The 25494-nt window shown below is 38.0% G+C and overlaps 1 protein-coding gene across 6 annotated transcripts in view; it reads right to left on the minus strand.

Moving 5' to 3' along the window:
• BLNK (B cell linker) overlaps nucleotides 1-25021 on the minus strand; it is a 139020-nt gene extending 113999 nt beyond the window's left edge. For 2 of the 6 annotated variants that reach the window (XM_054035451.1, XM_054035453.1), the window contains exons 1-3: nucleotides 23265-23279; nucleotides 14569-14631; nucleotides 6841-6997 (exon numbers count right to left, since the gene is read on the minus strand). Coding sequence is in view for 3 of the 6 variants with exons in the window: in XM_054035448.1 (XP_053891423.1) it covers nucleotides 14569-14631; nucleotides 23265-23405 (204 nt within the window). In the remaining 3 variants the exon portion in view is untranslated. Of the gene's footprint in view, nucleotides 1-6840; nucleotides 6998-14568; nucleotides 14632-23264; nucleotides 23416-24902 lie in introns of those variants that run through there. The other 4 variants (XM_054035448.1, XM_054035447.1, XM_054035449.1 and 1 more) reach the window with 4 other exon arrangements.
• Between the last annotated feature and the right edge of the window lie 473 nt (nucleotides 25022-25494).

The raw sequence follows: 25494 nt of genomic DNA on the forward strand, positions 1-25494 counted from the left end.
AGTTTACAGTTACACAAGTGTGACTGGTAAACAGCCATTCTGTTCTAGATGATTATTGTCCACCATGTAATGGTTGTTTGGTCTAAATTTCCCCTTTTCTGTCCCCTTTTTCCTTACATTAAAAACAGTCTGTGAATAGTGCATTTGTTGTTTTTGCCATTTTTGAATATTATTGGATTTCCTTTCATGCTTAAAGCTTTAATTAAAATCACCGCTAGACCAGTATGTCCAATGTGATAACTGATCTGTCATGTCAGTATTACATGTCTGAGGCTGCTGATGATGGATGACAGAATGTTATAGAAAAAACTGCAGAGGAAAAAAGTTCATTTGGGTGGCTAGGTTTCTCTTTGCTTTAGTTACAGTGAAATAAAAGGCAATGCCAGTTAGACAGAAAGAAGAGAAAAGAGTAAGATGCCTTGGAAGATTTGAACCTACCTCTCTTTCAGCTGCGAACAGTCTAACCATTTGTCAGTTCTATGTAGAGTTATTTATTGTATGCATTGTGGTACTGCCTAGGGGTAGGCCAATACTGTACACTAAGTCCAGGTTCTGACTCAGGTTTGAGTTCAAGCCCGCTTCTGTCCTCCTATAAATCAGTCTGACTTGGTCAGCAAGCATCCAGGACTCAGGTCCTAGGCCACTGCGAAGGAGGTGGGTCAGAGCCCATACTCCTGCTGTAATTTGGGTCCAAGCCCTGTCATTTTGCAGTGTGGACACAGCTCAAGCCACAGACCTGAATCAGAAGGTTTGTGTAGTGCAGAGTGGACATGTTAGCATGGCTGTGAGACCTGGCTCTAGCAATTGTAAACCAGATTTACAATGCAGTGTGGATGCTCAGACATGGGCTTGAAAAAAACAACTCTACAACCTGGTACCACAGACCCAGGTATACAATGCAGGGTAGACATACCTTAGGAGTCATGGACTAGGACCTCGCTGTACTAGGCACTGTATAAACCCAGAACAAAGGGGGATTCCACTATATAAGTGTATATTTGTTTTTTGAAACATTAATAAGTTATAATATCTATATTTTCTTTCTCTCTGTCCCTATAGGTGTACACAGACACACTCTTATTTGGATTTTAGTCTAAAAGAAATGCCAAAGCAAAAAGCAGCTATCTAAAGCTCTAAGATACCCTCAACTTATATTTAAAATCACCACTACTATAGGAGTCCGCAAAATGCAAACACATGCATTTATGTTAGATGTGGGTCCAAGCAACAAAGTTCAGATCTAGAACTGTATTGTCCAGAGTGCTGAGGTGTTGAGACCTGCATTTTGGTTTGAACATGTCTCTGGTACAGTATATTCAGCATCTATGCATATAGGATGTGCAGGTGGAGGCTTTTGTTAGCACTTGTTTGAGACAATCTATATTATTTGCAGGTAGCATAGCTATGAGTGAGTTGTATAGGTTATCCCAAGTTCCAATGAAACTTCAGTACCACCATGCATCAATTTGTATCACCCTATTTTAGGGCAGTTACTTCTCACAATTTTTGTTTTTTTTTTAATATCCTTCGGCCTTTGTGATCAGATTGTATCAATTACCAAGTACAGACTGTAGAGTGAAAGAAATAGTAGAATACAATTTTAAATGATCTAAAACCGTGGTTCTCAACCAGGAGAACATGTACCCATGGGGGTACTCGGAGGTCTTCCAGGGGGTACATCAACTCATCTAGATATTTGCTTAGTTTTACAACAGGCTACATAAAAACTACTAGTGAAGTCAGTATGAACTAAAATTTCATACAGACAATGAGTTGCTTATACTGGCCTATATACTATACACTGAAATGTAAGTACAATATTTATATTCCAGTTGATTTATTTTATAATTAAATGGTAAAAATGAGAAAGTAAGCCATTTTTCAGTAATAGTGTGCTGTGACACTTTTTTGTATTATGTTTGATTTCTTAAGCAAGTAATTTTTAAGTGAGGTGAAACTTGGGGTACACAAGGAAAATCAGACTCCTGAAAGATGTACAGTAGTCTGGAAAGGTTGAGAGCCACTGATCTAAAATAACTTTCTATATATCAGTTATAAGGTCTGATATCTTGCCAAACATCAGGGCTAGCAACTAACATTATATAAGGAACCTCATCTCTCCAGTGAGATACAGCTTCAGATTTCTAGCCCGGGCAATTCATGGGGTATTGAAAATTAAATCTCTTAGTTGTTCTGGACTGAACAGTGTCCGCTGCAGACTTTGGAACAGTATAATTGTAAATCTGTTTTTATATTTGTTTGGCAGGGGTGGAGGTCGTGGGGAAGGCATGTTCTTTTCATGGCTCTTGCTCACTGTTGAAAAGCTGGTTAAGATTTTGGAATGTTACAAGATAATCCAGCTGAGATGAATTAATGAGCAAAGTGCAACAGAAGAGGTCAAAGCTGCATAAGCAAATGTTCCACACACAGTAGTTTTGGGGAATTCACATAGTTGCAAATGTAAAGAAACATTTTCCATGGGCACAATGCACATGTGTGATAAGATCTATTCTGTTTATACTGTGCTCATCACCATGGTATCTGAATGCCTGTAAATAAATTTATTTTAGCACAAAAGAGGATATTTGCATGTTTGTCTTAAATTATTTTCTCAGCTGATTTTGTGCTTGGGGGTAATGCTACTTCACTTTTCTAGGACAAATAATCAACATTTTGGTTATTTTCAGAACAGCGACTACTGTGCAATATAATGCATAGTGAATATCTAAAGTTCTGTTAAGTATACAGTGGGTGCTATTAGAATCCTAATATTTTTCAGGCAATTAAAAGTACAGTGTGAATGCCACAGTAGCATTATCTACTTCCAAAGGCAAAGTAAAGATTTTAATGATGACCACTGTATACTAATATAAAATATACACTCCTTGTTCCAAATGATTTGGTGTATTCAATACAACAAATAGGCAATAATAGAAAATTAGATTGTATTCTATGTAATATTCATCCTGAAAGACTGGATAAACATATTTATAAAACAGAGAGGCTAGAAAGGTAATCATGTTATAGACCTAGATAAGGGTGAGCTAATCAAATGTTGATAAATATTGACCATGTGTGTATGTTATGTTAAGTCTAGGTAAGAATTTTCATACGCAGCCATGCCTATCAACATGAACGCAATCTTCTCTAAGCAATCACAAGGAAAAAAATGTTATTTGGAGGATTCCACTCAATTTTAATTAGAGCCATTCCCTTACTGAATTAGATAATAGATTATTAAATATTACTAAGTACATACACCTACATTTCCTCCCTCATTAGTGGCTTCTAGCCACTAGCAATGATCTCATCACTTTACCTATAGCGTTTCACTCCTTCAGAGCTTAGCTATAAATGTCAGCTTTTCTTGTGTTACTGCTCTGAAGAGCAATAAAAAGATGTTTATCTTCCACTATCCAGATTAGGAATTAAACCAATCTCTTAAATGAGCTGTGTTGATGACAATAGAAATAAACACTAATTGTTAAGTTACATGTTTTTTAAATATTTTTTTCCTAAAGAAAAAGTTACAGCCATTTCACTCCTACATACAGAGTTGGTTAAACAAAATATATTTGCAAACTCCTCCTTATAAATGACTGAAAGAACCTATAGTGGCGTGGTCATGGCATATAAAGCTAAACAAATCAAATAAGACTCTACTTAAAAGAACACATAGAATCACAGAATTGTAGGACTGAAAGGGGACCACGAGAGGTCTTCTAGTCCCTTCCCTGCACTCTTGGCAGGACTGAGTATTATCTGTCATCCCGACAGGTGTTTGTCTAACTTGCTCTTAAAAATCTCCAATGATGGAGATTCCACAACCTCCCTAGGCAATTTATTCCAGTGCTTAATCACCCTTTTTCCTAATGTCCAACCTAAACTGCCCTTGCTGCAATTTAAGCCCGTTGCTTCTTGTCCTATCCTCAGAGGTTAAAGAGAACAATTTTTCTCCCTCTTCTTTGTAACAACCTTTTATGTACTTGAAAACTGTTATCAGGTCCCCTCTCAGGCTTCTCTTCTCCAGACTAAACAAACCCATTTTTTTCCCCACCTTCCCCCATAGGTCATGTTTTCTAGACTTTTAATAATTTTTGTTGCTCTTCTCTGGACTTTCTCCAATTTGTCCACATCTTTCCTGAAATGTGATTCATGAGAGGCTCCAGGAGCATTTATGCAATTTAGCTGGGTGTGGGGCTCCACATTCTAATGGCTGAGGGATCATAGTACCTGGAGAGGTTTTGCTGCTTGCCACTGACATAACATTGTGTCAGACAGCCCGGACTGGAGAGTTAAGGGAGCACAGCAGTCCCACAGATCCCGGGGATCCCATCACACACACTTTCCCTTTTTACCTAGAGAGGGAGCTAGAGAGTTTCTATACTTAGCATGTCTCCTAGTCCTGCGTGTACATCAACTTTTTCCTCAGATAATGTAAAGCAGATAGAACTAGTTGTTGGCTAAAGATTTTTTTAATCTACCATCTGTACTTCTTTATTTAGATTTGTTTCTGAATTTGTATACACACATTCTCTGTAGATTGCACAGTGGTTACTTCCATTATTGTGATCAGACCCTGTTTTTGTATAAGGGGCTTTTAAGTAAGCAGTGTTGGAATGTTAAGGGTTTATTTTAGCAGTAGGACAGTGCTAACATCACCCCAGAGCAGTTGCAAGATTTTTTTTTTTTTTTTTTAAATATAGCCATGGGTCCTGTACTTTTGAAAATACCATTGTTGCTCCTATTGGAAAAAGGATGTGGATTATGAACTATTACACACACAGATGGGACTTGTGTCCCCCTTTGGAAGTGTGCTCAAGTGTGGTGTGTTTTTTTTTTTTTTTTTTTTTTTTTTTAATGTCAAGACAAAATAACTGATAGGTTTCTCAAGCTTTTCCTGGGGTTCTATTTAAAGGCCCCTCCATGCAACTCCCATACAGATTAATAAATGGATACCTCTCTCAAATGTCTTTAGTGGAAGTTTTGTGGCTACTGAATTTAACATGCAAATCCAGACACTACAGGTTGTTATCTACACAAAGTTCATGTTTCCTACACGTAGAAGCCACAGAAATGGGAATTTTGCACAGCTCTTGCAAGAGGCCTAAAATGAATGAAATGTTTCAAATTCTTATTCTTCTAAGCACTGGTTTTGAATTCTTTCCAGCATGCCTCTTTCCAAACTTTGCTAATGTGGTTTATTAGCAATGCAACTAGAACTTGAAGCCAGATGCCTTAACATTAAATTTTGACTGTACGAACAGGACAGGCAATTGGAAAAGTCATTAATGACATATCTTGGTGGCAGTTTTTGTATGTGGTTACAATTATAATGTGGGCAAACGCCATAGGTCTATACATATGAAATACTGATAAATATTTTAATAAACTCCTCGCAGCCAATTTGCAAGATTGTTGGTGTTCTGCACAGTTTGACAACTGATTACAAAAGTCATTCTTTTTCCCCCACATTGAAACTAATCAGTTACTAAGCTTATACTGATCTCTTACAGGTTCCTGTTTTGTATGTGTCTTTCTAGCTTCATGCTTATTTAGAGCAGATGGTGTCATTTAGGAGAAAACAGGATGGCTTCATTTTACTAGGGGAAAATACCTATTGCTTAGTAACTTAGTATTTATCAATCTTTGATTATTACTTTTTTTGTAAAATTTGTATTGCAGACTTTGTGGATTTTTCATTTCAGCCATGCTAAACTTTAAGATAAACAGAAAGGTCTGATTAGCATAGAATATCAGGGTTGGAAGGGACCTCAGGAGGTCATCTAGTCCTGCTCAAAGCTAGACCAATCCCTAGAGAAACTTTTGCCTATGATCCCTAAATGGCCCTCCTCAAGGACTGAACTCAAAACCCTGGGTTTAGCAGGCCAATGCTCAAACCACTGAGCTATCCCTCCCCCGATGAGTGATGTGTATGCTCAGGTAACTGTGGTCCACATTCAAATCTTAGGCTATGGGTTGGTCCCCATAGGGAAATTAACTGGCTTTATTATGTTGATATAATTATACTACTATAGTTATACTGGTCAGACTCCCCATCTGGACACTCTTATTCAGAACAACAGTGGCCTTTTTTGGCTAAGTTTCTATTACTTTGTAGTTTGTAACTTTGTAATTAAAATCTACTCAGAAACTCTGTGGCTGTTCCCACAACAAATATTTTATCTCTGACCACAGGTTCTTTCTGGGAAACCTTTAGATGTTGCCTTAATTCCTTCTGAGAATCACCAACTCTTGTTTTAGGCCTTATTTTAATTATTTTTGGCCATCTTTGAGTTCTGTGAGCATCTCCATTATTTGTTTCATCATGGTCCAACATAAATGCCAGTTCATAATATATCTCATTGGAAACTCTATCCTACTGTTTACATCATTACCCTGTGATATGGTGTACAAACCCCACACTTGTTAACCAGGGGTTAACGGGAGTCTGAGACCAATTAGGCCACTGAGTTATATTTGGAGGGATTGTAGGCATAATTTTGTGATTAAAAACAGCTAACAAGGATCTGAACATTCATAAAGGAAGGAACAAGGCAGGGAGCAGACCCAGGAAAGTCTGGGACTTCTCTCGTGAGCTAAAAGCCAAGCGAAACATGGTCCAAAGGAATGTTTGGGACTGAAGTTTGAGGGGAAGCTCCTGCAGGAACTATGGGAAGCAGGTTAGGTGCTCCTGGGAGGTGTCACCGTGTCTCAGTAGGTCACATCTGAGGATGCCAATTCAGGACAAACTGCTGAGAAATAGGGCAAACTCACCACAAACTGGTGGTTATTCTATCAGATTACTTTTGTTACTGGTTTGGTGTAAACTTCTCTCACCACACTGGTTAATAAGAAGCCAAAGATGCAGTCTCCTTAGGCATTCCAGCCGTTGTCTCACCACCCTCTGCCATGCAGCACTGGCTTGTTGAGAGCTGTCTGAGTCTTCCAGAAGACAGTCCTGCATATTACACTGCAGTGGTCTCTACAGGTCCATCTGCAAGACAGTTACACTAATGATACCTGCACTGTTTCTGGGAGCTCTGCTAAGTATTTGATTAGACTGGGGATTCTTGGCTTGGGATATACCACTTCATTCTCTCAATTTATTCTAATGCCATGTAACCACAATATTACTTTTTCTGGATGCCTAAACTAGTACCTTGTCAGCTAAATATGTATGTCTTTTATGCTCACATTGCTATCTTACAAGCCATGTTAATTACATCTTTTGACTCCCCCCTTTGGGTTCTCAAAATGTGCCATCTAGTGGAAACTCAGTCTCTTTAAAGGGACACTGTCAACTTAATTTTTTGACTCCTTTTAAAAAGATAGATTTCCCGAAAGAACAACTTCATATTAAACAATAATGTTAAGGCACTTTCTGCTTTCCTGTTGAGAAGTATTTTCTGTGTGGGCCTGAGAGGAACAAAACCAAGTATGCTCAGGCCCCGTCCCGTTCTTTCTGTGCACACTCCTATTTGCTACTGGTTCATTTTTAGCTTCTGTCTCCGCTCTGCTGCTGCAGGAACTGGTATGCAGAGCCTACAGAAGGGTGTACACTGCCAACGAAATGGGACACCTGACTTCTACTAAGTGCTATGAAATATACAAAGTAAACAAACTGAGAAGATTTCTTTTAGTTAGTCATTTTGTGGTTACTTGAGAAAATACTGGGTACAACATTTTAAAATGAAAATGTAATTTTGATCGAATCACTTACATTTAATTCTGTTGTCACACATCCACCTATAAAAACCCCATACTGGTCCTGCAATTTGATAATTTCCTAATGCAAACATACCATTGTTACCTAGAAGTTGGAGGGTGTTCTACAAGGTAACGGATTTCCTGTCAAAATAAATTGGGATCTGGATTCCTGAGCATTTGCTTTATCCGCTCATCCAGCAGATGGGTGGCATAGCCATTTCGTAACTGTCCTCATCCAAACGTAAATATTTAGCAAATTCTTCCACATCATTCCAGTTTTTCTTCATTAGTCAAAAAGCATGAAATGTAACTTCCTTAAATGCTTCTGAAAAAATCACCATTAGCTGCCCAGACAGGCTACTACATTCTGGCTGCTTTATGTCTCTTGTGATGAAAATGAACCATAAACCTGGCTTAACTGCCCATTTTAGCTGAATTTGTGTTGCCAGAACAGCACAAAGCAACCAGCATGTACCAGGTAATCTCACCCACTATTCCTCATAGGAAAGAAAGTGATTGGCAGAAAAGAGAAGCTGTCTTTCTCAAACTGCCCTATGGTTGGGTGAGAATTTTGTGGAATATTATTTGCTGACCTCCCAAAGAAGTTGCCCAATGGGACTGAAAACTTCCACATCAGTTCCTCAAATAACCTATCAGACAACATAACTCACTGTGACATGCCCTTGCTTTCCATCATTTGTTATTTAAGATACCAAATATTGCATAGACAATAATCAAAATAAATGGAAAATGAAAAAATATCTTTAGTCTCTGAAAAGACTTGCCTTATTGGTTTCCTGTATTCCTCTGCCTCTTCAAGCACAAAGAAAAACCAGACAATTAGAAATATATAGCCTTGTATTGGAAGAAGCTTAGATTGATATAGAATGTCTGAAATGATATTATAGGAACTCACAGGGAAGATTTCTGAAATGGGTAGAAGCTGGGGTGTGACCATAGAATAGTGATGAAAGTTTCTGGCTGAGATTTCAAAAGTGACTAGTGATTTTGAACAATTCCGTTTTTGGGTGCCCAACCTGAGACATTTTAATGTAGCCTGATTTTCAGAAAGGGATGAGCATCCAAGTGCCAAAAATAGAGGTGCCCCAAATCAAAAGTCACTCTTAGCATCTTCCTTTAATAGGTTCTGAGTTGGTGCATTCATATGACTAATGTTTTGTACTGTTAACCAGGCAAGAATGTCTGGGTAAAGCAATAAGCAGGAGTCAGTTCAAAACTGGAAATACTGAGAATGTGTGGGACTTTTCCACTGTGGAGTTCAGTTCTCAGAAAGTTAAAGTTGGAATCTGTGACAACATGACCTTTAAAATTCCCGCCACTCCTCACAGTCCCTTGCACATTCCCTGTAAATTTGACACCTCTATAAAACTTGAAGGACTTTTTAAAATATTTTAATTTCCAACATGATCTAAAAAAGTATCTGTTAGCTTTAAGAACAAAGGATTCAGCTTCAAAGAATATTTCTTTAATCCATATTTAATGTAATTATGAATGATTTGACAGTTAGAATTTGCTTGGATTATTTTGTGTCAGATTTCAAGGACTGGAATGCAGGCAAGCACGTCCCATAATTCACAGCCACCGCATAAGAATAAACAAAGTTAATGTTTAAACAATTTCTGGTAGCAATATTTAGAATAATAGCAGAAGTTTGTTGCTGTCACAGTAAAAATTAAGGTCCCAGTCCTTCAATGGATATTTCAGCATTGTCTCAGGATTTGTTGTTACTGGATGGCATTGCAAGATTAGGGCATTAGACAATGCACTAAATAGCTACTTGGTTAATTTTCTGCCATCAGTTTATTACTGTATTCTTGAATGGCACAGTTAAATGGTATGTAAGTTGATGATATTGTAGATTTCAGCACGTAACCTATCTTTTGTTTCTGCCTTTTGGAGAAGAAGAAAGATAAATATGCAGTTTACTCTTGTACACATTCCTTATGCTTTGTTGAAATATGAATATGTATTGCCCTTTCTCCCTCTTATTTAATTGAAGATGATTGATGGTAGCAAATGCATTCAGCTATAAAATGTTTTCCTTTTAACCCAGGCCTTAAAATCACTTTAAAAATCATTCTCCATGCTTCAGTTACAGTATAGTACAACAACATGTTTCCTTTTTTTCCTGATTAGGTTTCCCCAGTTGTTTCCCTCTTTCTGAACTGATCATGAGAGTGCATGTTACTGCTTTCAGAGCTGGGTTCATGTTTGGCTGGAAACAGTAAAAATCTCACTTAATGGATAATGATATTCCAAGGTGACCTGAAAAACCTTTAAAATAGATAAACAAAGAGGCCAATCCTCAACGGAATATAGGTGTAGATTTAAACACTTCGCCATTTACATCCTTAGCCAGTATAAATCTGTGTAGCGCCACTGAGGATCGGGATCATAATTTCCTCTACCGCCAACATTTGCCATGCTGATAGTCCAGAGAGCTATGCTACAGTTGTCCTTAGTATCTCCTACTGAACATCAGGAATGCAGCATCTGCTCTGTTAGGTATTACTCATGTTGGCCATTGCTACAGAAGAAACACTGACTTTGCAGCCTGACAGATTTAATAAACCATTCAGTTAATGGCTAACAATTGTGCAAGATTGTCATGTCTTATTTTCCACTTATGTTGTCTATTTTTAACCAACCCTTTCCCTTTGTCTTTACTCTGACAACTAATGTGCAAGGGTAAGTTAAAGAATCTATTAAAAAGGTTAAAATTTGAAACAAGTTACCCTCAAAGACTGGAACCACCAATGGGATAAGCCACCATCAGGAGAGTCATGCACGGTGGTTGTGGTTGTGGTGGGGAGTGAAGAGAAGGCAATGACTGGGCAGCATGCCCAAGGGAAAAAGAGCACCGAGTGGCTGAGCAGCATTTCCAGAGATGCACGTGTAAGTTGGAGGAGGCAGAGAGAGGACCAAGCCATGGGGAAGCATGTGCAGAGAGGGGTTCTAGGTGGCAGTGAAATGTGCATGGGAGCCGCAGATGTAAAGATGCAGTGCAATGAACAGACTTTCTTCCAGCGGAATGTCATCCATCACATTATGAAGCAAAAGATAAATAAATGCTTTTTTAATGATATTTTTCCATGTGCGCAATTGCTGCAGTTGCCACTGGGAAACTGTGCAATTGCAAAAGGGAGGACAGATGAGTCCATCAGACAATCTCTATTAAGATATGATCAATGTTATAGGAAAAGCCTGAATACCCCTGAAATGTAGCAAAGAAGATTTTTTTGAGATTACCTTATGCACTATAACCTTTTGATCAAGAAAAGCACTAGTAAATAATATGGGCTGAAAAATGTGGTTTGCAACATTGTAAGTACTTGACAAGGTAGTCTGAGAAAACAGTTCACTAGTAAAAACTGGAGATAGTGTGATAACTGTGGGCTATTGTGACCTGTTAGTTATCTTTAGCCCTTCTTTGCTGGCTTCTGGTGCAGCCTTCATTCAGTGGTAAAATTGATACATGGTGGTATTTGATACATGGGGGAGCACTGGGAGAGTTTTTGTCTAATGTATCAGGGGTATTCAGTCACAGCTGAGTGGTTAACATGCCTCTTGTTCTTTTGTTAAGATAGTACCCTCCCTATAATTGTTTTCTCAAGCTCAGGTGGGGCACTCAGGATCTAGATTCTATTTCCAGTACTGAACACTCAGAACTAAATGTTCAGGTCCAGCTGAACTGTGCTTGACATGTAAGCTGGGAGTGTGGGTATGTTTCTCAACTCCATAGCCCTGCCCCAAGTTATAGCCGCCTCAGGGCCACAGTAATTTACATCCCAGCTGTCGATGGCTCCAAAACCATTCTAACAGCTGGGGATCACTGAGGAACGCACTCTATTGGGAACTGGGAGGAGGGGGCAGGATGTAAAGCAAGAATGGTTCTATGCCACCTTGAGATTCCACTTACGCAAAGGGAATCATCAGAGCTGAACTCACCAGCTTTCCAGCTGCTCTGTCCTGCCAGAGAAGCACAAAGGAGCCATAATGGGGCCAAGGATCTATCCTTTAAGATTTACTTTTCAAAAAGTAAATGCAGGTGTATAATTAAAGTAGTCAATAGCCCAAACAATTTAAGTTCTAAATATCCCATCCAAAACCGCCTTGAAAAAGAAACATGTGATAATATTTAATGTGAAACATGTCCAGAATCAATACAACCTCTTTGTTAGTTTCAGATTTTCCAGCCTATCTCTAGTATATATCTACTTTATTGTGACAATAGTAGCACCTTAAATCAACTTACTTTAGAATGCAGTTATTAAACTCAACTCACAATTCTGAGATCCCTACTTCTTTATCAACCCCTCCCTTGAAAATCAACATTACATTAGAAAACAGCACCAGGCTGAACTGAAAAGCAGAGCATAATGCAGCAAATACTGAGCCATTAAATACCAATGGGAGAGAAAATATAATACACCCTGTGCAATTCAGCTGTTGCTAAATGCTGGTCTGCACATTAGCACCAAATTAGTATCATTTGGATGTGACATGCATGTGGAATAACAATAACAAATATAATGCCAGTGGTAATAAAGAAAAGTAAACTGCACAGTATTCTTTCATTCTAATATACCATATGTTGTGGTATTACAATTTCACAGAAGTGTAAGGGCAGAGTTATATCTAAATTTCTTAAAAATCCATTTAATATTGTTTCCTATAAAGTGCAGTCTGAAATATAGTATGTGTTTGTAGAATAGAAATGAGTATAAAAATGATTCTTATTACTACTTAAAACCAAGATGGGTGAAAAATGTTCAAAGAAGTAAACATATCTGCTGAATCTGAATGTCAATTATACTACTAAAGTCCCTGTCTGAAACCAGAAAAATTTGATTTAAGGGTTTGTGGCCACTTTATAGCATGTGTGACAGACCCAGACCAGTGGGGTAAAGGAGTCTGGTAGAGGGCAAATATACTGGTCATTGGATGAGTAGTTTTCTGTTCCCTGAGTGACCAGAGCAGGGGCTGCCCTAGAGTAATCAGGAACCTGCTAGAACCAGTTAAGGCAGGCAGGCTAATTAGGACACATGGAGCCAATTAAGAAGAAGCTCCTAGAATCAATTAAGGCAGGCTGAGGAGCTTGAAGTAGTTTAAACATTCATTAAGGCTTCACAATCCCGCGTGTGTGGTAGGTAATATCCCTATTTTACAGACTGATAAATTGAGACTCAAAGGTTAAGGGACTTGCCAAAGCTCACAAAGGAACACGGTGACAGATCCAGGATGTAAGAATTCTGATTACTCGTCACATGTACTAACCACTAGATCAATAGCTGTTGTCACTATTAACAAGCTATTGTAAGCTATTGTACTTCAGTTTTTACAGTATTGGCATAATTCATTCTGTTTCAAGCATAATTTATTATGGGTTTCCTGTCATGTTGACAGTGCTGTGGAACAATTCAATTAAAGAGCACATGAAAGCACTAAGAATCTTCTGTCAGGTGTGAGATCTGCCACTCTTTTGTTGTATAACAACATTAGAAATGCATGTTGCTAGTGGCACTCCACAGGACATTTCACATATTGCCATGTTTTCTACAATGCAGAATAAGGTAATCTTAAAACAAGGCAACTATTAAAAGATTTAAAGAAAATACATAATGTGCATTGCATACTAGCAGATGTTCACTTTCACTCATTTCACTTTTGTTTTACTTTCGCTCATGGATGATCTTATAGAACTCACCCATGGTTCCTTTTTCTTTTTGTCACTTGTCCTATTAATTTACCATTAAGTTCTGAAAAGATTTCTCATGTCCCGTTCCACCAACACTATGCAATGTGCATGTTTCTTTTTCTTGCTATGGATAAAATTCATTCAGCTGCAAAGACCCAACACAAGGCTTATGCGTCACTTAGATTCCACCCAACACTGTCACTCATCAAGCAACAAAGACTGCAAACAGAACTCCTTTTACAATTTTGCTGATAATGCATGAGCTGGCCAAGACTCAGTCTCCCTTTCCCATAGCTGTATTAGCTCTGCAGTGCTAATAGAAACTGGTAATAACTTCTTGATCTTGCAGGGAGATCTTTTATGTCCAGATGGAGTTAGTTCCAATCCCATTGGAGTCAGTTGCACTCTACAGGGAGCAGGGTCCACTTACGCAGATAACATTACAGGATCAGAGCCTTAGCAGGAGAGTGAGCAGCTATCACACCTAAGATACTGAGGAACAGGTTTCTAAGATAGGGCCTTATAGACACAGTTTCTTTGCAGAGTAGAAATATATTTTAAATATATATTTTCAGCAGCTTTCTCCCCATTTTCCACAAAAGGGCCTCATTTCTGTGTTTCAAGGAGCCAGCATGGGGTTTGGAGGCCTCTACCTCAATAACTGCTGGGATGGAAGGAGCAGTACCTCTAGTGCTTCTCCTCCCCTCCTGCTTACCTTCTTTCAGAGGTCTGACCACACCCTGATGGGAAAATAGTTCATCAGAGGTAAAACCAGCCCCTAGAATTCTGTAGCGGGGGATAAGTTTGCATTAATTCTATCAGATGTTTAAAAATCCTTATAGAGAATGTCTTACAGAATTTAAAGGAAAGTGATTCTTTCCATAAGTGGCCTCTCTTCCAACAGCCAGATGCTTGGATGGATATCTAGGAATTTGTTGCACCTATGCTAGGACGTGTAGCAGGGCTGAGTTTTGCTTGTTCACAGTAGCAAGCCTTGAAAATGTCTCAAAGGTCAGGATCAGAACAAATGACTAACATGCCATTAGTCATGAAATAGACCCTGCAGTTGTGAATACAAGTTTCACATAGAAAATCTTTCACAAGATATGTCTAACAGAGAAAATATTTTAATTACTTACCAAAAATTTAGCTCCATTAATGTCCAATTTTTCCACTACTGCTGCAGATTCAGGCATTCGAATCTGGGGATGGGGGGAGAGAGGATTACAAAAAGAAATTGAAAACTATACATGATAGTCTAAATCATAGATAAGTTTATAGATAGAAATATTTTATGTTGAAATTGAACTGCATGTGGTAGTTGCAGGAGTCTGTGTATATTTCATTTGAAGTGGATAACGAGGTAAATAATATTGCAGGGTGTGACTGACAGGCATTCCTAGAGAATGGGGCTCAGAAAACATCAACTTTCAAAATCACACTTAGAGAACAGATAGATATATTAAGAATAATATAAGTAAGTGGATCAGTTGTAAAGGAAAATGAAACAAACCTATTCTTTAATCCCACTTCCACTATTATGGCAGAGGTCCTGCAAGGCTGGTGAGACTCAGTCCCGCTGCAGGGCTTTACACTAGTCCTGTGCAGGGTTCTAACCTGCCACTCCCAAGAAGCTCTGTTCCTTGACAAAAGGAAGTTAAGTGTTTGCTCAGGCTGGAGAGTTAAGGGAGCACAGCAGTCCCACAGTTCCAGGTTGTACTTGGGGATCCCATCACAGAGACTCAATAGGTTTTCAATACAAAGGGTGGCAAGGAATAGACCTGGTTTGGTAAACGCCCTAAGAGTATTTCTGGCTGAGGAGCTTTGGCATGGCTTTTTAAAAGAACTGTCTTGTTGTGTACACAACCGAGGGCGTAGGAACTTCAGGAGAAAAACTGCAGAACCCTTTTTTTCCATTAAAAATATACAGCACTTTAAGTGAATTCAAGTAGTTTAGTTTAACCATCAAATCTGTCTGAAGCTCCATTAACAGTGTGAATTTAAAATGAGGGTCACATAAATTCATTTCATTTGCTTAGAGGTGAGCCATTGAACTCAGGAAAATTACATGTTTAACAGTCTCAATGTTCAGAAAAGACAAATTTTGGCTTCCAGTAGATGTCAGAACTGCCTGCAGTTATAGAGTCAATGGGAATTGAAGGCACACAGCAGTCTGCAGTATGTGCTCGGCACATTCCAGGCTAGCACCCTTAATGGTTTAAGCATTTGACAGTGCTAAGAAGATAAACTTGAAATTTGAAAAACATATTTGTATGGCAGGGATTGTAAAATCTAGGGTACATTTGTCAAGTGTTTATTCACTGTTTGCTGATTGTTCTTTACAGTGCAGCTGTAACCATTTTGTTTGAAAGATTAACCGGAAAAAAAAGTGTAGTACAGAAACAAAGCTGTAAAATGATACTGGATTTTCTGGGCTGATGCTTTTTTTTCTATAGTACTTTTCTCTTCAGTCTAAGTAAACTATATTTTTCTTTGTTTCTTTTCTTAAAGCATTTATGTTGGAAAACCTTGATGAAGAAAGGAAATACAAATCTGGTTGTTTTTTAATGTTAGGGTTGCTGACCCATTTAGCCAGATCAGTGTCTAAACCAGTATTTCTAATGAGATTTAGTAAACTGCTCTCATGTTCTAAATAATTAGTTCTTTCCAAAACAGAACAAGATTGTGACTTCACAAGCTCCTGGAATAAAGGACAGTGTGTAGCACTCTGTTGCTGGAGTATGCCAGGAACCTCCATCTTTCCAAGGTGAAATAGTTTGCCATTGATATAGCTGTGGTGGGACGAAGAGAGTGTGTGTGGAGTGAAGGTACCACCTACTCTGCCTCCCTCCCTGCCTAAGAGCATAAGAACAGCTGTACTGGGTCAGACCAATGGTCCAACTAGATCAGTATCCTTTCGACAGTGGCCAATGCCAGGTGCTTCAGAGAGAATGAACAGAACAGGTAATCACGTGATCCATCCCTATTGTCCATTCCCAGCTTCTGGCACACAGAGGCTAGGGACACTCAGATGATGATGTTGCATCCCTGCCCATCCTGGCTAATAGCCATTGATGGACCTAGTCTCCATGAACTTATCTAGTTCTTTTTTGTTATATCTGTTATAGTTCTGGCTTTCACAACATCTTCTGGAAAAGAGTCCACAGATTGACTGTGCATTGTGTGAAAAAGTACTTCCTTTTGTTTTAAACCTGCTGCCTATTAATTTCATTTGGTGACCCCTAGTTCTTGTGCTACGTGAAGGAGTAAATAACATCTCCTCATTCACTTTCTCCACACCAGTCAAGATTGTATAGACCTTTATCATATGCGCCCTTCGTTGTCTCTTTTCCAAGCTGAAAAATCCCAGCCTTTTTACTCTCTCCTCATACAGAAGCTGTTCCATACCCGTGATCATTTTTGTTGCTCTTCTCTGTACCTTTTCCAATTCCAGTATATCTTTTTTGAGATGGGGCAACCAGATCTGCACTCAGTATTCAAGATGTGGACGTATCATGGATTTATATGGAGGCATTATATTTTTTCTCTTATCTATCCCTTTCCTAATGTTTCCTAACATTGTTAATTTTTTTGACTACTATACTGTCTACTCCCCACCCATCTGAGTAGGAGTACTGACCCTGCAGGCTCTTCCCTCCTCTTTCCCTCCCCCATGCTGTGAATCATGGGGTCTGTGGCCAGTAATGGGGAATAACTGGGGGTTCTCCTGTGCCCTCTTACTTTTCTGTGAAGTGTGTAAGGCAAGCAGCCATCTTGCCCTTTGTGTTATATGATGAACACCAAACCTTTCACTACATTTCCAGTATAATAATACCACCACTTAAAATTGAGGAAGGATATGTGGACTCATTTGTAAATGGCAAGGAAAGGAGGAGGGAAGAAAAACTTGAGCAGAGGAATGTAACATTTCTGCGTTGTCTAAATATACAGTACATGCAAGAGAATAGGAGAACTATTACATGCACATAGACTTTTTACTTTATGGGCTTCACTCAGTCATGGGGGAGAAAGCAAAATCAATAGGGCTAATTATTTTTATTACAATATTGGTTTTAATGCCTTACAACATTCTGCACAATGACAAACTAATAGCCTCTGCACATATCACACACAAAGTCTATATTAAAAGAACATTACTAAGGTAGAAGGGTTGAGCACCAAAATGTTAGGAAATACCAGAATTAAGGTTGCCAATGCCAACCTTATGTGTATGCATTATAATGCAGTCTTTATTGCGTGATCACATACCATTTTTTTCCATAGGACCCCTGCCTCATTCGGTCCACAAGATGGATAGTTCTCACTTAATAAGCAGATATTCAATATTCTCTTTTCTCCTCATTGATCAATTTCTGGCCCTAGGTCTTCTAATACAGAATTCAAACGCTACCCTGAAGACAGAATTATTAATATCCTCATGGGCTTTTCTATGATGCTCACTACTATGAGTGCTTCACAAGCATTAATGAATTTATTTTCACAACACCCCTGTGAGGGGATGGAGTGTTGGTATTTCTATTTTGCATAGCGGGGGACTGAGGCACAAAAAGGTTAATCTCAAAAGTGTCCACTAATTCTGGATGCCCAAACTGAGCATCCAATGGAGCCTAGGGATCTGATTTCTTTCAGAAAATTTAGCATTAGATAGCACTTCATATTCAAAAAGCACAGCTCCCATTGACTGCAATTGCAGCTGTGAGTGCTTGGCACTTCTGTAAATCAGACCCCAGGATTTCAAGTCAGGCACCCAGACAATATGGAATACACTAGTGAAAAGATGGTTTAAGTGAGTTACCCAGCATCACAGAGTGACTCCAGCAAATTCTCCAGGGCAGCATTAAACTGCTTTAACCATGAGACCTTTCTCTTCCTAAACTTGCCAACTTCTGCAATAAATGAAGCAGGAGTTTTATAGTTTTTTACTACACAACCTGGATTCATCCCCAAAGCACCAGAGCAGGTCCGTTCTGTTAATTGAATGAGGCAGCGGTCCTGTGGGAAAATAGTATGTGGTCATGTACTTCCTGTATGCACAAGAATCTGAATTAAGGTGCCACTGGCAACGGGAAGTGCTTGACTTTGCAACCATAAAAATGTTCTTTTAACATAGTTTTTGTGTGTAACTGCCTAGACCTTAAAAAAGCAAACTGAAACAACAAAACTTCGATCATGTATTATCATATTGACACCCACATCAGCAGGGTTGGAACCAGATCCACCACACAGCTAATGTAAAGTATTTTACAACCAAACTAAGGAGGATCTGTATGTGTCAAGAGAATATATTGGAAATACTTTATCAGAGACAGAAAGGAGAAATCCCTCTGACTGAATTAAAAATAGTAGATTACTTCTTTTAAATCTTTTAGCTAATTAAAATGGAGTTGTGCAAATCGATTTAGATTACAGGAAGGCTTTGATATAGCACCACACAGGATATCTAGAAATCAATGGGAAGTGATCAGGAGTTGAGCTACTTATCATATTGGAATGTTGGGCACTGGGCAGTGACTAGTAGAATGCCAAAAAATGAGCATTAGAACTACTTTTGCTTAGTTTATATGTCAACTTGCAACTATATAAAGTCATGATGTGAACATTGCCATTCAGCACCTTGATTGGAGCAACAAGGCACCAGCCAGCTTTTGAATAAAAGAAGGATCATGCTCCACTGCCCAATGGTCCATTGGCCAGCCAGAGAGGTGTGAATCAGTTGGCTCTTGCATCCCAAGTATAGGGATTGTGGTTTTTAGGTTGCTTTGGGTTTGATCTGTTTTAAGGGTCAGGAAGAAATTTTTCCCCTTTGGGGCAGTGTTCCCTCTAATTTTCCCCACACATGTGCAGAATTAACTTGTTATGTGCACCAATCTGGAGGTGATGTGTGACACTGTTGTGGCCTGCTGCTTAAAATCCATCCCTTTGTCTGTCGTCATTGGCTTACATGTCCTGATCAATAAAGTGTGTATGTAAGTGTGTGCAAATTGGTTAGCCCTACTTTCCTGGTCTTTCAGGCCCTGCAAACTAGGGCTGTCGATTAATTGCAGTTAGCTCACATGATTAACTCAAAAAAATTAATCCTGATTAAAAAATTAATTGCGATTAATTGCAGTTTTAATTGCACTGTTAAACAATAGAATACTATTGAAATTTATTAAATATTTTGGATGTTTTTCTACATTTTCAAATATATTGATTTCAATTACAATACAGAATACAAAGTATACACTGCTCACTTCATATTATTTTTATTGCAAATATTTGCACTGTAAAATGATAAACAAAAAAAACCCAGTATTTTTCAGTTCACTTCATGCAAGTACTGTAGTGCAATCTCTTTATCGTGAAAGTGCAATTTACAAATGTAGATTATTTTTGTTACATAACTGCACTCAAAAACAAAACAACGCAAAGCTTACAAGGCCATTCAGTCCTACTTCTCATTCTGCCAATTGCTAAGACAAACAAGTTTGTTCACATTTATGGGAGATAATGCTGCCCTCTTCTTATTTGCAATGTCACCAGAAAGTGAGAACAGGCATTCACATGGGACTTTTGTAGCCGACATTGCCAGATATGCTAAACATTCATATGCCCCTTCATGCTTCAGCCATCATTCCAGAGGACGTGCTTCCATGCTGATGACGCTCGTTTAAAAAAAATGCGTTAATTAAATTTGTGACTGAACTCCTAGTGGAGAATTGTATGTCTTGGCTCTATTTTACGTGCATTCTGCCATATATTTCATGTTATAGTAGTCTCAGATGATGACTTAGCACATGTTCATTATAAGAACACTTTCACTGCAGATTTTACAAAACGCAAAGAAGGTACCAATGTGAGATTTTTAAAAATTATCTACAGCAATCGACCCTGAATCTGAAGTGCCTCCCAAAGTCTGAGAGGGATGAGGTGTCGAGCATGCTTTCAGAAATCTTAATAGAGCAACACTCTGATGTTAGGAATCATTAAAAAGGGGATAGCGAATAAGACAGAGAATATATTATTGCCCTTATATAAATTGATGGTACATCCACATCTCGAATACTGCGTACAGATGTGGTCTTCTCATCTCAAAAAAGATATACTGGCACTAGAAAAGGTTCAGAAAAGGGCAACTAAAATGATTAGGGGTTTGGAACGGGTCCCATACGAGGAGAGATTAAAGAGGCTTGGACTCTTCAGCTTGGAAAAGAGGAGACTAAGGGGAGATATGATAGAGGTATATAAAATCATGAGTGATATGGAGAAAGTGGATAAGGAAAAGTTATTTACTTATTCCCATAATACAAGAACTAGGGGTCACCAAATGAAATTAATAGGCAGCAGGTTTAAAACAAATAAAAGGAAGTTCTTCTTCACGCAGCGCACAGTCAACTTGTGGAACGCCTTACCTGAGGAGGTTGTGAAGGCTAGGACTATAACAGCATTTAAAAGAGAACTGGATAAATTCATGGTGGTTAAGTCCATTAATGGCTATTAGCCAGGATGGGTAAGGAATGGTGTCCCTAGCCTCTGTTTGTCAGAGGATGGAGATGGATGGCAGGAGAGAGATCACTTGATCATTGCCTGTTAGATCCACTCCCTCTGGGGCACCTGGCATTGGCCACTGTTGGTAGACAGGATACTGGGCTAGATGGTCCTTTGGTCTGACCCGGTACGGCTGTTCTTATGTTCTTATGTGGAAACTACAGAACCCGAACCACCAAAAAAAGAAAATCAAGCTTCTGCTGGTGGAATCTGACTCAGATGATAAAAATGAACATGCTTCGGTCCATACTGCTTTGGATTGTTATCGAGCAGAACGCATCATCAGCATGGACATGTCCTCTGGAATGGTGGATGAAGCATGAAGGGATATATGAATCTTTAGCACATATGGCATGTAAATATCTTGTGACGCCAGCTACAACAGTGATATGAGAACGCCTGTTTTCACTTTCAGGGGCATTGTGAACAAGAAGCGGGCAGTGTTGTCTCCTACAAATGTAAACAAACTTATTTGTCTGAGCAATTGGCTGAACAAGAAATAGGACTGGGTGGACTTGTAGGCACTACATTTTTACATTGTTTGTTTATTTTTGAATGGAGTTTTCTTGTACATAATTCTGCATTTGTAAGTTCAACTTTCATGATAGAGATTGCACTACAGTACTTATATTTGATGAATTGAAAAAAACTATTGTTTTTCACAATGCAAATATTTGTAATCAAAAATAAATATAAAGTGAGCACTGTTCACTTTGTATTCTGTTAGAATTGAAATCAATATATTTGAAAATGTAGAAAATATTTAAATAAATGGAATTCTATTATTGTTTTGCAGTGTGATTAATCACAATTCATTTTTTTAATTGCTTGACAGCCCTAATACAAACCCAAATGCAAACATCTTGCCTATCTAAATTTCCCTGTAGTTTCTGTGTGATTTTGGTGCTGCTATTAATGCCCTGTCCTAAATTCTTGTGTAGGGTTAGTGAATATTGTTAAATAGGTGGTGTATGTCATACCAGTGTTGGGGAAAGTAATCTCTATTCATAGTATGTGTGTTTATTTTTAAAGCACTCTGATATCAATTAAGAGAGAGACTTTATGGCCCAGGTTTTGAATTCCTTACTCACATGAGTAAGGGCCCACCAATGGGAGTAAAGGATTCATAACCTGACCCTATCTGAAAAATTATTGCTGAAGTGTTTGTTAATATCAGGACAGGTAACTATAGAAATGTAGAGCTGGAAGGGAACTCAAGAGTCTAGTCCAGTACAGTAATTCTCACAATTAAGACAAATCCAGGAGAGTAATCAATGAAGGGAGATGGTGACTCTCGCCATAATATTTAGAATTTGGATAGGTTATAAGCACAGGGCAGATGAGGGCCATATGTAGAACAACAAAGAATTACACATTTGGGAAACAAAGAGGATATACTTCAATATAGTCAAATTCTGTGAAACAGTGGGCTCAAATGCCTAGATGAATGGCAGGTAAAACCCTAAAGCATGAGCCACAATATTCAACAGTTGCAAGGGAAAAAAGTCTGGCATGTGTAAAAAGAAGCACTTGAATATATCTTAGCGGAAACTATTCAGCTAGGGATTACTGAGGACAAGTTCAGAATACTGTGTGCACTTCAGGTTACATTATAATAAAAAGGATATTACAGAAATAGGAAAGGTGCAACAGAATGATAAAAGAACTCAAGGATTTAACTTTAAGGGAGCATTTAGAAACTATAGTAAGTCTATAGTCATTGAAAAGAAAAGGTGATGAGCAAATTCATATTGAAATCCTGCAAATCTTAATAGTGATCTCTTTCTCTAAAATAATACACACATACTTCCAATAAAATTGTTATTTAGTGCCAGAAGGAAATAAAAGGTGGCATGATTTTTGTGTGTAAATATTTCTCAATATAGCCCTGTGTGCACACATTATTGTGATTCTTTGTCTTGTGCAGGATACTTTTATCTTAACAAGCAACTTCTGTCATGGACTGAATTTCAATAAAAACTGAGAGAACACAGAGAATCTTACAGAACATCAATACACATAAGTCCTTGGTAGTCACAATTGCTGACTAAACAGCTTTAAACACATTTTAGAATCTATGTTTATATCCAGGAGGGAGTAATCATACATATTATAAAGAGTAGATATAGTGGGTGAGGTAATATATTGTGTCTCTAATATCCCGGGACCAACACAGCTGCAACACTGCACACAAAGAGTAGATAAGTCCAGCAACCTATTTTGCTAGCTGAACTGAAATGAGTATGATATACTGTACTGTCTTCAGTCTGAGCTCTAGGTTCAGTACCTGTCTTAGGAGATCTGCAACTTGAAGAGTTGTCCAATTCTCACATTCCTCTCGAAGGGGTAGTTTTGTGGCCATTTTGCTATCCGGTGAGGAAGATTTGATCTGTTTCTGGTGACAGTAAATGCTTTGCTTCACTGACATTCACCATCTGCTGTGGAAATTGAAAGAGGAAGTCCCTTTTGCAACTTTTTCCTGCTTGATTGCTTAAAGTACACGCCTTTTCAAGTAATTTGGAAACTACTGATACACTCTCATTTCAGGACAATGATTTTGAATATAAGCAGGTATTCAGTAATAGGGTCATGTCATATCATATCATCCTTATACAGGCAGAAATATCCATTGAAGTGAGTTGAGATAAGGATACTTGTGCTTGATAATTAATGACACTGTGGCCACGTTTAAAGGCATTTTAGTGCCATCTGCTTCGTTTTTCACATGGTGTAAAATAAGTTAGTGTTAGTGACAACTGCCTTTTGCACACCTTTAACTCCTTTTCATAGTCACTCTGATCAGCTCTTAGATTGTGTTTGACACACTTCTATGTTTTGACACACTCTGATGCTGTGAATATATATAGAGAGAAAGCAGAGCTCAGATATAGGATTTGTATTTCCAGATTGTCAAATTATTTAACCCGACTCTTTGTTTAAGGAGTCGGCACAATACTCTCAGGGTAAAATAAATCATTTAATTAAATACTGTATGCATAATGAGCATTTGAAAGAAAAATATTAGCTTCAAATTCTTAATGCTATTAAAGAACAAATCATCTACAAATATTCATATATTTATTCTATAAAATTAACTTAAACATAAGACTAATAGATAAGTACATCATCTACATCAGGAAATAAAATTGCAAAGATGCACTTCCAATAAAACCAGTTTATTGTGCATTGCAGCTATGAGGCACTGTAACAGAAGTAATGTGAAGTCTTCCATAAAAGGCTGGAGAGCAAGGAATGTTCTGCTTTCTAGTTGCTCTTCCTGTTTTATTTCCGAGTGCAAACAGTTTTGGGACACATTTTCAAGGATTGGAACTAATTCTAACTAAGTTTAAAATGTTTTGTCTGTTACCCTTTTTCAAATTCTGCTATATGTTGTGGCTGTTGCAAAGTGATTGACAGATTTCCTAACAACCAGCATATTATTGAAAACCTGATGACTGTAAAACTTTAGCAATTTACTCCATACAAGTATATATACAGCATTTTGAAAGTGCCAACTGCATTTTTATGTGGTATAATTCTTTGGAGTTCCATTTAGTAAACATTCAATTTTCAATTTATTAGAAGTCATTGCATTAGGCAGAGCAAATTTATCTTGGGAATGTCATAATCTTTCTTGCTAAAATACTTACTAATACAAACACTAGTACTTACGTTCTATCATGTATGTAATCATTTAACATATAAAATTTATTGCAAACTTTAAATCAAACTCAGCTTTACAAAAAGCAGCAACTACATCAACTTCTGTTTCTTTGACTAATATTAATAGTGAAACATCATTTTAATAATCTAAATGCTAACATCTTAGATCTTTAAGGCACTTTAATACAAAATAATATAAACACTTAGCACTGATGATTTTGTGTCCAGTAGATACAAAAACAGTAAAAAGAACATGGCTTACCAAACACAGATAATTTTTTCTCCAGACATGCATATTAGAGCCGATTCCAAGTAAACTAAAGTAAGAGCCGTTTCTTGTATCTGCTATCCTGCTGCAAACACTCCCTTGTGGTTACTGTTGTTGGAATGATTGACAGGCTTGCCATCTCTGGTGAGAGAGAGAAAAGGATCCTTAAAGTCATAACCTAGTGATTTTGTATTTAGTATAAAGAAATAGACAGAAATGAAAAAGGAAAGGGAGCATACAATTCTTTCTAAAAGTTTGATGAAACTTTGCTAGTTCACTCTTCAGCCGCTAACAGTGTCTAAAAATACTTAAGAGGTGAAGTTACATTTTTTTTGGAGCACTAGATTCACCAAGACAATCTATCACTGATATTTTTATATCCATGTGGACTTTCTTCTGAAGATGCTCTTGGTAGAACTGCTACAAAGCAGTTGGGCTAAGATTTGAAATCTAGTTAACAAACCTTTGCACATTCTCTCCAACTGTTAGACTAAGGTGGGTTTGACGTGAACAAGGAGACAATGGAAAACAAAGCAGTAACACATGGCTGTATCTTTGTTCTCTTTCAAAATGATTTTTTAATATT

Source organism: Malaclemys terrapin, chromosome 7, assembly GCF_027887155.1.
Source record: "Malaclemys terrapin pileata isolate rMalTer1 chromosome 7, rMalTer1.hap1, whole genome shotgun sequence".
Taxonomy (NCBI): Eukaryota; Metazoa; Chordata; order Testudines; family Emydidae; genus Malaclemys; species Malaclemys terrapin.